Source organism: Equus asinus, chromosome 3 (assembly GCF_041296235.1).
Source record: "Equus asinus isolate D_3611 breed Donkey chromosome 3, EquAss-T2T_v2, whole genome shotgun sequence".
Classification (NCBI taxonomy): Eukaryota; Metazoa; Chordata; class Mammalia; order Perissodactyla; family Equidae; genus Equus; species Equus asinus.
The window spans coordinates 100,629,999-100,642,269 of NC_091792.1; the positions used below are offsets into that span (position 1 = coordinate 100,629,999).

Consider the following 12,271-nt stretch of genomic DNA (forward strand, 5'->3'; position numbering starts at 1 on the left):
TGAGTGGGCAACAAATATTTTACTAATGATTCTTTTTGCATAAAATCTTACCACAATATGTGATTTAAAGCCTTGGTTTGGGGTTATACAGTGAACCCTAAAAACTTGAACTCTGGCAAAATTAAGCAGTGATTTTGGTATTTTATCTTCCTGTTACTATTCTTTCTTTTTACAAGTTCTCTACTCCCTAAATAGCATACTGTACTCCCCTTAAAAATAATAGCTTACATTAAATGAGCACTTATCACGTGTGAAGCATTCTGCTAAATATTTTACATGGTTTAGTTCACCCAGTCTTTACAATAACCCTCTGAGGAAAGTACTAATATTGACCATGCATTCCAGATCAGGAAAGTGAGGACTTGGGGAGGAAGAGTTAGTCTGTATATTTGTAAGAGGCAGAACCAGAATTCAAACACAGGTTCTGTGGCTCCAGAACCAGGGTTCTCACTGCTAGAAATATGAAAGCAAAGGCAATTTTGAAATGTCAAAGAAATGTATGCGAAATTTCTACTCCAAGACCTTCCAATACTGATTCTAAACCATGATCCTTTGAATTAAATTAAACTTAAAATTATGTTTGAAAGTTACACTATAGTTAACCTTAAGATCACAGCATGGAATAATACAAAACTATGTAGATGGAAATCATGCTTTAGAGACGAGTAAAAATGAAATTACTTTAAAATCCCTCAGAACCAAGCATACTTGTGATATTTCAAAAGAAAGTAAAATGAATTTAGTAAATAAAGGTCTTACCTAAGTGACTAAAAGTTAAGTAAATTTATCCTACATTTGTCTATTACAAGTGCTAAATAAAATAGTATTTAAGCTAATTAAAAAATATAGGAATGTGAAAAAAAATTGTAGCCATGACACTATTTACAAAATTGTACTGAATTTACTTCATAACCTGAAAACCTTCTAAATAATACGGATGAGTTTTAAAAGATACCAGGTGGTTACCATGCAAGAATATCCTGGTTATGATGCCTTATATGGGTGGCATTTTCCCCTCAAATAATAGATCATCACTGGGGCACCTAAAGAGAAATTCTGTTCCTGTAATATTTTATTTACCAAGTAATTTCAAAATGATTGGGTGTCCTTTTTTGGGTTACTTTCTCAAATATGTTTTATTTAATGAACTTAACGCTGCAGAACACTTTCTGCTCGCTTACCATTTCTTTCTTGAGAAGTAATTTCTTACTTAACACTTAAGGAGTGGAGGTATCTATTTAAACTCCATTGTTGCTATGACAGTTCTACAAAATACTCTTATGCTTGCAGGAAGGAAACAGATGGAAGGCAATATACAAGTTGAATAAGAATAGTTAGTTTTCTGACTCCAGAGGCCAAGCTCTACTCTCAAATTCTGAAGAATTTGTGGTATTGCTTATTTTATAATAATTAAAAGAATTTTAATAATTTTATTAAATTAAAATTCATGATACATCAGAAAGAATTGGGTACCACTCTCTAAGTTTGTCCTAGAATCTGTGTGACAGCATAATCTCTTCATATTTTCCATCAGTTCTGGAAACTGAAAATCATTCTGGAAACTCTCCTTAAAAATTCAGAATCCACACCAAAATTTAGAGTAGTACTGGAGTAGGAAAAAACAAGCTAGAAGCGCCACTGTACATCCCAAAAGAAGGGCCCCATTAAAACTTCCCTCAAATCAAAACCTGGATATGAAAGACAAGATAAACTTTCAAATCACTTTTTCTTGTTCTAAAAACAAAAAGAAAAGTATTCCATTACCTCAATGACTAGATTTAGAAGAAATTTTAGAGACTCCTAAGGAAAACCTTTTGTATTTTCAGAAATAACTCCTAAAAATTCAACAGATGTGCCTCTTCTTCCCACCTCTTTAAAAAAAAAAATGTCCTGGTTTCAAACAGGCTCCAGAAATTCTTTGTTATTTTCTCAAGGCACGCTGATCACTGTTGTCTCCATCCTGAGCCTATGGCCACTCTGAACTGACTGGAAGGGTAAAAGTTAAGAGTAACCAAAAGTTCCATTTTCTAGAGGTCAAATACTACCCTTTGTGATCTACTGAAATTAATCACACTTTTCACTCCAAGAAAGCAAAGCATATATTTGATCTTCAACATATGAATAGAGATATCCATGTGTGCTACCTTTTGGATTACACTTTAAATATTACATTCAAAACTACAAAGAATCACATTGCCCTTTTCAGTCTACCCACAGAAATCTCACAAACATACAGGAAGCAAGGGGAAAAAAAATCACAATATAAATCAAGCAGAATTAATATCAGACTATCAGGATAGTTTTTTCTTAGCTTGATTTTGAGACTCAAGAGTAGGAAAATTTTTCCCTGTTCTATAAAGTTCTGTAACCATTTATCAAAATATATGAGCATAGTGGTTGTTCCACATGCAATACATCAATGGATGGCAAAGACAACAGAACAATTTCTATAACTAATGAACATGAAAACACACTGTACCTTCTGAATCAGATCAGTTCCTCCTGCAATGGCGGCTCCATTTTCTTCTGCTATTTTAATCTCTGATGCATTCTACCAAAATACAATAGTTTGAATATCAATCTTTAAACAAATTCAATCTGCTTTTAAGTATTTTGTCAGAAATAATATCACAGTTCAAAATAAAAATTGTGGTTTTAACTGTTAATTGAAAATGCATCAGTTTTCAATTAGATGCATCAGAGATACTACATTCAGTTAGGTTTAAGGTATTTCTTGACTAACATATGAAGAAATACATCAAAATGGCATATGAGGAACCTACCAAGCAGTTCAACCCAAGTCTCCAATGTCATCAATACGTCATCTTCCAAAAGGAAAAGATTAAGTATGTATTTAGTTTTGCTAACTTAAATGGAGAACATTTTATCAAACCAATACAGAAGAGGAAAAGCTTTTTAAGAAATGATTGAACCAAAATTTAGTCTGTTGTCTGAAAATTCAAAAGAAACATACAAAGCATTAGTTATTTTCTTTCCATATATTCCATTTATGCCATTTGGTTCTACTTTGAAAATGTATCACTCCCTTAGTTTCTCAAATTTTGTGGCATTCCAATAGCTACATTCCCTACTTTTATGGAAAAAAGTAAAGAACTTATTCCTTGAAAGTGAGGTATACGGAGAAGAATCAAAACACTTTATAATTTAAAACTTTATAAACATACTATAAAAAAACATTTATAATACAAAAAGATTGACAAAGAGCTGTATTACTATATTTGTTACAACCTTGACTTCCTTGACTTTCCAGACTGGATATATTTAAAAGTGTGTTTCTGTGTGTTCACAGCACTAAGTGAACCCACTGCTTTCAAATAATTTTATTAATGTTGTTTGAGGAGAGCAGTTTGAGTAGGAAGCATGAGACAGTAGAATAAATTCTATATTGTTCTTTAGTTTCTCATGAGAAACATAATGTGGTAGACTAATAATGATGAAGTTAATGTTCTGGTTTAGCTCTTTCTCAAACTAAGGACATAATCTCAAATAAGTCATCTAACTGCTTTGAGCTTCAAATGGGGAAAATAAGACTAGGTGAATGCTAGGATTTTCTCTAACTCTACTCATTCAGTCATTCTAATTATTGATTAATGTGATACATAAAAAAGTTAAATGATATAAAAAGTTGACAAAGCTTACTCACCCTTGTAAATACAGCAACTTTATTGATTTCTGAAATGAATGGGTATGGAAAACTAAGAACACTGGCAAATGGCTCCACTTTTTTCTAAATACACAACAATGAAAAAATAATTATGAAAAATTCATTCATCTTTTCTAGTATCTCTCACATCTATAAAAAACAGAACTCACAAGTTTTGTTTTTCATGTTTTTAATGTTTAATGTCCTCTCATTAATCCAGAACTATTCACTGATTACAATTTAAGGCATAAGAGATTGTATTTCTTTTGTAAGAAACCATAATGAAAATCTAAATCTCTCTTCCCAGCTCCATACTCTCATGGCACTTGACTTCTATCTCTACATCATTCATCACAGTCTCTCATATTAAGAGATTTGTCTGCATATCCACATCTTTCCCAGCACCTAGCACAAATCTTCAACATGAGGGATGTCAGTAAATGTTTGCTACCTTGAATTAAATTCAAAAGAACACGTAATTTTTGACACCATCAAAGAGGACATGAATACAGCTACATACAGAACAACAGATAATATCCAGCTGATCTTCTTGGTAGGTGACCCATAATCTCCATGACTGGCTTTAAACAATGAGATCATATTAGCCCTAAACCCAAGATAGAATGCCAAGCCTGAAAGGCTCTTCTGAGTGGCTCTACTTTGAAACAACCTGGATCACCCACCACTTTCAGATATATTTGGGAAGTCAGTTGGAAAATTCAAAATAAACAACCGCATGCATTAGAAGAACTCTAACACGGGTGGATATTCTACAGGGCCTCAGAACTATTTGTTCAGTTATTTGGTCAAAGATCTATCTAGGCCTGTGGCTCAGATCTCTTACGGAGACTTCACATGGAAACAAGTTCTGGGCCCATAATGTTGCTGCAACCTTAAGGTCTGGAAGAAAGAGAAAAGGGGTTGTTCCCTAATTAAAACTGATTGAAAGACTATATTTTTAGAAAAAACTTTATTTTGAATAGAGATAACCTCCTGAGGATTTCTTTTCAGACAACAAGGCACAAACTCTTAAGCACATTTTATATCAGACATGCAACTCAGTCTTATTGACTGGCATTCCTTGGCCATTAACATGTCACAACTGGTTTCAGTAAAATTTTCAATGGCAAACAATCTCAATAACAGCATCCCCTGGGGGATACTGGCTTGTTGGGCAAGCACTCTATCAAAAGCGAAAAATGTCTTAGGAAGACAACAGTACCCTCAATGCTACTAGTTTACAAGTGGCTTCCATTTATGAAATGAAGCTTGTGGTCCTACAAGACTTCATTATGAACTACATTAATAGTTGACTGAGAAAGTGATCTTGGATACTACAACATTTTTAAAATAAGAGAACTAACAGTAACCCTACAGTATAGAATAAAATTACAACATAGCTGGTATAAACTGTTTCTAATTAATAAGAACTAAGACATGAGACAGACTTTGCTTCAAATCCTAACTCTACCCTCTGCTCTGTGACCTTGAACAAGTTACTTCAGTTTCTGTGTCTCAGCTTCCTCTTCTGAGATTACAGGACTCAACGAAAAACTGCATGCAAAGCATTTAGCACTGTGGTTGGTACATAGAAAGTTTCAATAAATGTCGATTGTTATTATTAAACACTTACCAAGTCCTTTACATTTACCATCTCATTTAATCCTCGCCAGAACCATATGAACTAAGCATTTTATCTCCCTTTATAAAGAGATGAAAAAACTGAGATTTGAAGAGGGTAAGTCAGAAACCCAAGGTCAAAGAGCAAGTTGGTGGTGCCTGGATTCTGGCCTGTACTGGAATCTGACTCGAGAGCCCACGCTCTTTAGCACCACACTGTACTGCCTCCTCCTCTGTGCTCAATTATGGCTGCTGTTGTCGAGGTTGTTAAACTGTATTCAAAAACTTGTTTTCTAGTTTGACCAAAAAAAGACATCATCAGAATAAGAATTAAAATACAATTTCCAAGAAAATTAGATTTCTTAAATGAGAAGTTTACAAAATTTAGAGCTAGTGTTTTTCCTACTTTCAGAGTTTTATAAACAAAAGTCTTCCATGGAACTGCAACAGATAAACAGATAAAGGAGAGAGGCTTGGTGGAAGCAAAAGTGAGCAGCTTGGCACCCCACCCATGCAAATTTAGTCTCAACCCAAGACTCTGAGGAACACATCTGAAGGCCACTGAGCTAGCCCGAAACCCTCCTTTACAGAGAAGGAACATGACACCCAGGCAGCTTAAGTCATTTTTCAAAGTTACAGTAACACCTCAATTAATTTTAACACCACTTTCATTGAACTTTATACCACTGATTTTCAGGTGAAGACGAGATATATATTCAACTCTGCAGAGTATGTTCAGCATGTCAAGAGATTTTCACATACTCGGGTATATGGGTTAGCTATTCTGGTTCAAAACAGATTTGGCTTGAACTAAAGAACCCTGACTTACAGCCTACCAAACATACATCATACATCTGCTTTAACCATTAAAGTCAAGAATGCACTTTCAGGGTGCTCCATTTTGGCAGCCCAGGTTCCTAGATTTGGATCCTGAGTGCAGACTTATACCACTCATCATCATTAGAAATGCTGTGGCTGCAACCCACATATTTAAAAAAAAAAAAAAAAAGAGGAAGATGGACAATAGATGTTAGCTCAGGGCTAATCTTCCTCAGCTAAAAAAAGAAAAAAAAGCACTCTCTTAAGATAAGAATGCATACTCCGCCTCCTATGCCAGTATCAGTAACACTCTATGGGTAAGGCTTGTATTTGTCCCTTTCTGGACATCAGGGTCATGTTGACCTGTCAATTTGCAACTGAATCCCTCTTTGAAACTTTGATGAATATGTATCCTGTGTTTACTGCACATTCTCTGCTCTAAAAAGATATAAGACTGTACTGAAAGCCATACTTGCCCAGAATGCTTTCTTCCTTTGTGGAAACTGCCTTCCCAGGTTATAATCCTCACTCAAGTGATCCTGGCTCAAGTAAAACTCACCTTTCCCTTCTTATCTATAGAAAGGTTGCTGGTCACTTTATGTCAACAAACATTATATATTTGGAAAATTAAAAAACAAACAAAAATATTTTTCATTCTAAAGTACAGAAAGAGCATAAAATTTTCTAAAAATTATTATAGGAGACAAGAATTTTAAAAATTAAGGAATAGAAATTCATATAGCTACTGTTTGCAAATAAATTTATTTTAATTGAGTCTACATACCTTCTTCCCCAGTGCCATATCCAATGTCAAATCAAGATAAACACCTTGCTTTGGATTAGTAAAGTCCAGAATTTGAAATTTCTTAAGTAAGTGAATAGCTTTTTCCACATCATATATCTGCCTTGGATATAAGTGTTTTAAGTAGACATCATCCTCAGGTTCGCCTTCCATAAAGGGGTATGACTTTATTTTTTCTATCTCATCTTTTTTCTCTTCCAATGTTTTTTGTTTGGCACCTTTTTTTGTTTTCTTTGCAGGCCTGAAAAAAAGATAAATTCAAGATCAGTTATGTCAATATGTATTCCAAGAGACTTAAAAAAAAAAGCCAATGTACAGAAGATGGAAAAAATAACAAAAACACAGTTTATTTTAATTCAAAACATAGATTACACAGTTTTTGTACTTTTTGCAGTTGATACAAAGTTGGGTAAGGCACTGATGCTACTCTCCAGAAACTTAGAGCAGAAGAGACAGACATGTAAACAGATAATTTCAATATAATGTGGTAAGTACTATGAGAGTGTTAGTCAAGCTGTAGGGAAAAGATATTTAACCCAGCCTAGGAGGCTAGGGAAGAGTTCTGGAAGAGATGACCCCAAAGTTAATTCTTGTAGGATGCAGAAGAATTAGCCCAGGTATATAACCAAGAGAAATGAAAACATACAACCACACAACAAGTTGTACACAAACGTTCATAGCAGCTTTACTCACAGTAGCCAAAAAGTCAAAACAACCCAGATGTCCATCAACTGACGGATACATAAAATGTGGTGTATCCATATAATGGGATATTAATCAGCAATGAAAACGAATGAAGTACTGACACATGTTACAATATGTATGAACTTAAAAACATTACGCTAAGTGAAAGAAGGCAGTCACAAAAGACTACATATTGTATGGTTCCATTTATATAAAATACCAAGAATAGGCAAATCTATAGAGACTGAAAGTAGATTTAATGGTTATCTAGGGCTGGGGGAGGGGTTTAGGAAAATGGGGAGTGACTGCTAATTGGCATGGGGTTTTGGGGGAAGATAATGAAAATGTTCTAAAACTGATGTGGTGATGGCTGCACACCTCTGTGAATATACTAAAAACCACTGAAATGTACATTTTAAATGGGTGAATTGTATAGTATATAAATTATATTTCAATAAAGCTATTATTTAAAAAAATAGTTAGCCAGGCAAAGAAACAACACAATGAAAGTACTGAGGCATGAAATAGAGTTGTACACAAGGGGAGCTTTTCTAAATTCTAACTGACTAGAGCAGGGGTTGGCAAACTTTTTCTATAAGGGACCAGACAGCAAATATTTTATGGGCTCTTGTCTCAACGACTCAATTCCACCATTGTAATGTAAAAACAGTCATAGACAATACAAAAACGAATGAGTGTAGCTGTGTTCCAACAAAACTTTATTCATGAAGACTGGTTTAAATTTTCTAATTTTCATGTGTCACAAAATACTGCTCATTTTCCTTTTTTCCCTAAGCATTTAATAATGTAAAAACCATTCTTAGCTCATGATCCCTACAAAAATTGATGGCAGACCAAATTTTTTACCCCACTAGCCATATTTTGCTGACTCCTGAACTAAAGGTAAAGCAAAAGGCGGAAAGAGCAGATGATGAATGAGATTAGGGATGACGGGAGATTAGGGATGACGGAGGACCTCCTCTAGAGGCAGTGAGAAGCCTGTGAATGAGAGTGGCGTCTGCATTTCAGGTAGAGTATTCAGGCTGCAAAATAAGGGATGGATTTGAAGGAAGCTGGATTGGAGATGATTAAGAGACTATTCCCTCCCTTCCTTATCAAGGAGATATGACAGCCTGAACCAGAGCAGTGAAGGGAATAGGCTGGAGAAGATGAGAGATTAGAAAGGTATTTACAAGGTAAATACTGAAGATAGGGAAAAGGAAAAGAGAAGACTCTAGAATAGTTCTTAAATTTCTGGCTTGGGTGACTAAACAGAGAGAGTATCATTAACGAAAAACAGAAAGCAAGCAAGCAAAACAGGTTTCTTGGGAGGGAGACAGTCACAGAGGTGAGTTCAGTTTGGGGAGAATAGAGTTTGAGTGTGGGGTTAGTTGCATCAATTTGCCCCAATTCTTTAACGCCTCTCTCAATTAGAGTCCCTTTGCTAAGTGACTTTGCAGTTCCTCTCACTTAAAAGAATGGAGTATATTTCCTAGTACCTTGATTTGGCCATGTGGCTAGTCCGGCCAACAGAATAAAGCAAAAGTAACTAAAAGCTTAGGCCTTAAGAGGCTTAATGTTTCCACTTGTATGTTTGTATTTCTGCCATTTTCATAAAAACATGCCTGGGCTAGCCCAAAGGTGGGAGGATGTGAAACAGAGCTGCCTCCAGAGCCCCGGGCTAGATTAGACAATTCTCAGCCACCTGCAGACTGGAGCCCAGCCAAGGTCATCAGAGACACCCATCCAAAACTAGCTTAGATCAGCTGACCCAGAGACGTGTGAGCAATGATAAATAATAGTGGAGCAGTTTGTTACATAGCAGAAGTCAACAAGGTGATTACAAAATAAGAAAACACAATCAACAGGTAATTGCAGGTAAGAGTTTGAAGCTGAGAAGACAGAATTAGAGGTGATATGATATATTTTTTCAGCATTAATTCAAATCACACCTATAATCTTTTAAATATAAAAGTTTTAAATTCGTGAAATAATATTCTAGAAAGATATTTAGGTTCTGTGGTAGCCAGAATAATGGCTTCCCAAAGATGTCCATATCTACATGGCAAAAAGGACTTTGCAGATATATTTAAGGTTAAAGACCTCGAGATGCAGAGATCAGGCTGGATTATGCAAGTGAGCCCAATCTAATCACATGAGCCCCCAAAAGCAGAGAAACTTTCCCTTTTCCCACCTGCATCTGAGAGAGATGGGAAGAGACAGGAGAAATCTGAGCATGAAAGAGATTCAATCTGCTGTTCCTGGCTTTGAAGATGGAGGAAGAGGGAAATACGAGCCAAGGAATATGGGTGGCCTCTCGAAGCTGGGCACGGCAAGGAAACAGACTCTCGCCCGGAGCCTCTAGAAAGGAACAAAGCCCTGCTGACACCTTGACGTTGGCCCAGTGAGATCCGTGTCAAACTTCCGAACTACAAGATAAGAAGTTTGTGTTGTTTTAAGCCACAAAGTTTGCGGTAATTTGTTATGGCAGCCATAGAAAACTACTATGGGGTCTTATAAAATTCATGTGAAAGAAATGAATGACAGTAAAACAATTTTTGAAAAAAGAACCTCAAAAACCAATCCAATGCATAATTCTATTCTCACTTTTAGCACTCAATGAATTCTTATTACCACAACTAATAACAGTATCCTCCCACCTAACGAGCAATTCAACAGAACAGCAGATAATGACAAGGCTCATTTTTAATGGGACACAGGTGTCCTTCTGGACTGACGACAGCAAGTCCAAGCAGGTGCCCAAGTGGATGGATGCAACGCGCCTCAATAGCTACCTTGGAAGAACTCCACAAAATCCTAAAATGTTCCAAACTGGAGCAGTCACATTTTTATTTTATATTTAATAAAAGAGCAGTGAGGCCAATAGAGGAAGGAGCCTGGAGAGCCTGTTTTAGTCATAATTCTCTACCTAAAAGAAACAAAATGAATAAGTGTCCTAGCTGGAACCTACAGATTTACTTTACATAAATGCTGATTTCTCCACTAAATTTTTAATCATGGCTGAATCTGCCCACTTAATTTGCAATTAATATGAAACTCCCAGGGGCTGAAATATGATTTTTAAATTAATAAATATTTGCAAAACCCAATAAAGAGACTGAGTTGGGTATACAGCAATTTACTTATTTATTCTTTGGAATTTGTTTCACAAAATATTTGAGGTGATTCAGTGAAAATACTTTTAAGTTAAAGATGGAACACTGTTTTAGTAAAAAAAAAAAAAAAAAAGGTATAAAATCATTATAACCCAGATCAAATAGGACTCCAATGAAAACATTTTCTTCAAAAATAAAAAAAAACGCAATTCAACAAAATCAGTCAATAATAATTAATTTTATAGATCCACTGACTGTTTTCCATGACCCTCCAAAAAATGTCTATCTTTACTCAGAGGAATCACATCCAGAAGAACTCTGCTGTTCATGCAATTATGGAAGGCCCTATCAGGAGAGCTCAAATACTATGATTCTCAGGAAATAAAATAAATCATACTGGAAAGGTTTTTGGGAAGGTGAAGGAGAAACATCTGGCAGTCTGAATTGAATTTAACTGCAGTTACCTGGGTAACTAAACCACACAGATTAAATGAGTAATAAGGGACTGTACTCAGGTAATAACTTTCTCCCTGCCTCATCTGTCTCCTAACTCCAGAAGCATGAAAGGAAAAATAATTCCATTTGGGTCGTACCCAAATAAAACAAGGTAAGAAAAAAATCAGTGCTATAATAAAGTTCACTTGAAGACCTCTGAAGATCTGTGACCCCGGAGATCCTAGTCCTTTTAAGGCTGGCGAACGCTTTACAAGGAGGAATTAGGGCCTCAGGGGGCGGGGAGACCCGACACAACGTGGGGTACTATCAAACTAAACTGAACTAAACAGAACTAAAGAGAAAATGCCTAGGGCATGTAACCATTAAGGAAATGCAAATATCTGGAATTCTTATTTCTCAGAGTAATCACATAAATAAATTCACTAACATCTCTGATGCTGGTTTATTCATTAAACTAAATGCAGAAGCTCTGCTTACGCTTACAATGTAAAAGCTGATAGAATAAAATCCAGTCAACAATAATAGAAATAAATGAAAATAAAGAAATAAAAGCTAGAAAGAGCGTTAGCAATGAGAAAGAGTAGGATAGAAAAAGTTTTCTTGAAGCATCATAGAGCTGAAATCTCCAGGCGACTAAGCAGTCTGAAATTCAAGGAGAGTCAGTCCATACTCCCCACCCCCACTCCACATGCACAGCGCCAGGATGGTCTCACTTGCAGCAGAATATGAGAGGAAGGCAAGCAGATAAGGAAAAAAATCAGCTAAAATTTTAGGGCTAGAGGGCCGGCCCAGTGGTGCAGCCATTAAGTGCACACGTTCCAGTTCCACTGCCCGGGGTTCGCCAGTTTGGATCCTGGGTGTAGACATGGCACCGCTTCGCATGCCATGCTGTGGTAGGCGTCCCACATATAAAGTAGAGGAAGATGAGCACGGATGTTAGCTCAGGGCCAGTCTTCCTCAGCAAAAAGAGGAGGATTGGCAGTAGTTAGCTCAGGGCTAATCTTCCTCAAAAAAATAAATAAAAATTAAAAACAAAAATTAAAATAAAAATTAAAAACAAAAATGTTAGGGCTAGCGTGATAGTATAACCCCCTGGGAGATCCAGACACA

At 36.0% G+C, this 12,271-nt stretch overlaps 1 protein-coding gene across 6 annotated transcripts in view; it reads right to left on the reverse strand.

Moving 5' to 3' along the window:
* Positions 1 to 12,271, reverse strand: part of MRPL1 (mitochondrial ribosomal protein L1) — a 63,183-nt gene that overhangs the window by 39,683 nt on the left and 11,229 nt on the right. For all 6 annotated transcript variants that reach the window (XR_011502171.1, XM_070505578.1, XM_070505579.1 and 3 more), the window contains 3 exons: positions 6,888 to 7,146; positions 3,665 to 3,748; positions 2,480 to 2,551 (listed from right to left, as the gene is read on the reverse strand). Coding sequence is in view for 5 of the 6 variants with exons in the window: in XM_070505578.1 (XP_070361679.1) it covers positions 2,480 to 2,551; positions 3,665 to 3,748; positions 6,888 to 7,146 (415 nt within the window). In the remaining variant the exon portion in view is untranslated. The remainder of the gene's footprint in view (positions 1 to 2,479; positions 2,552 to 3,664; positions 3,749 to 6,887; positions 7,147 to 12,271) is intronic.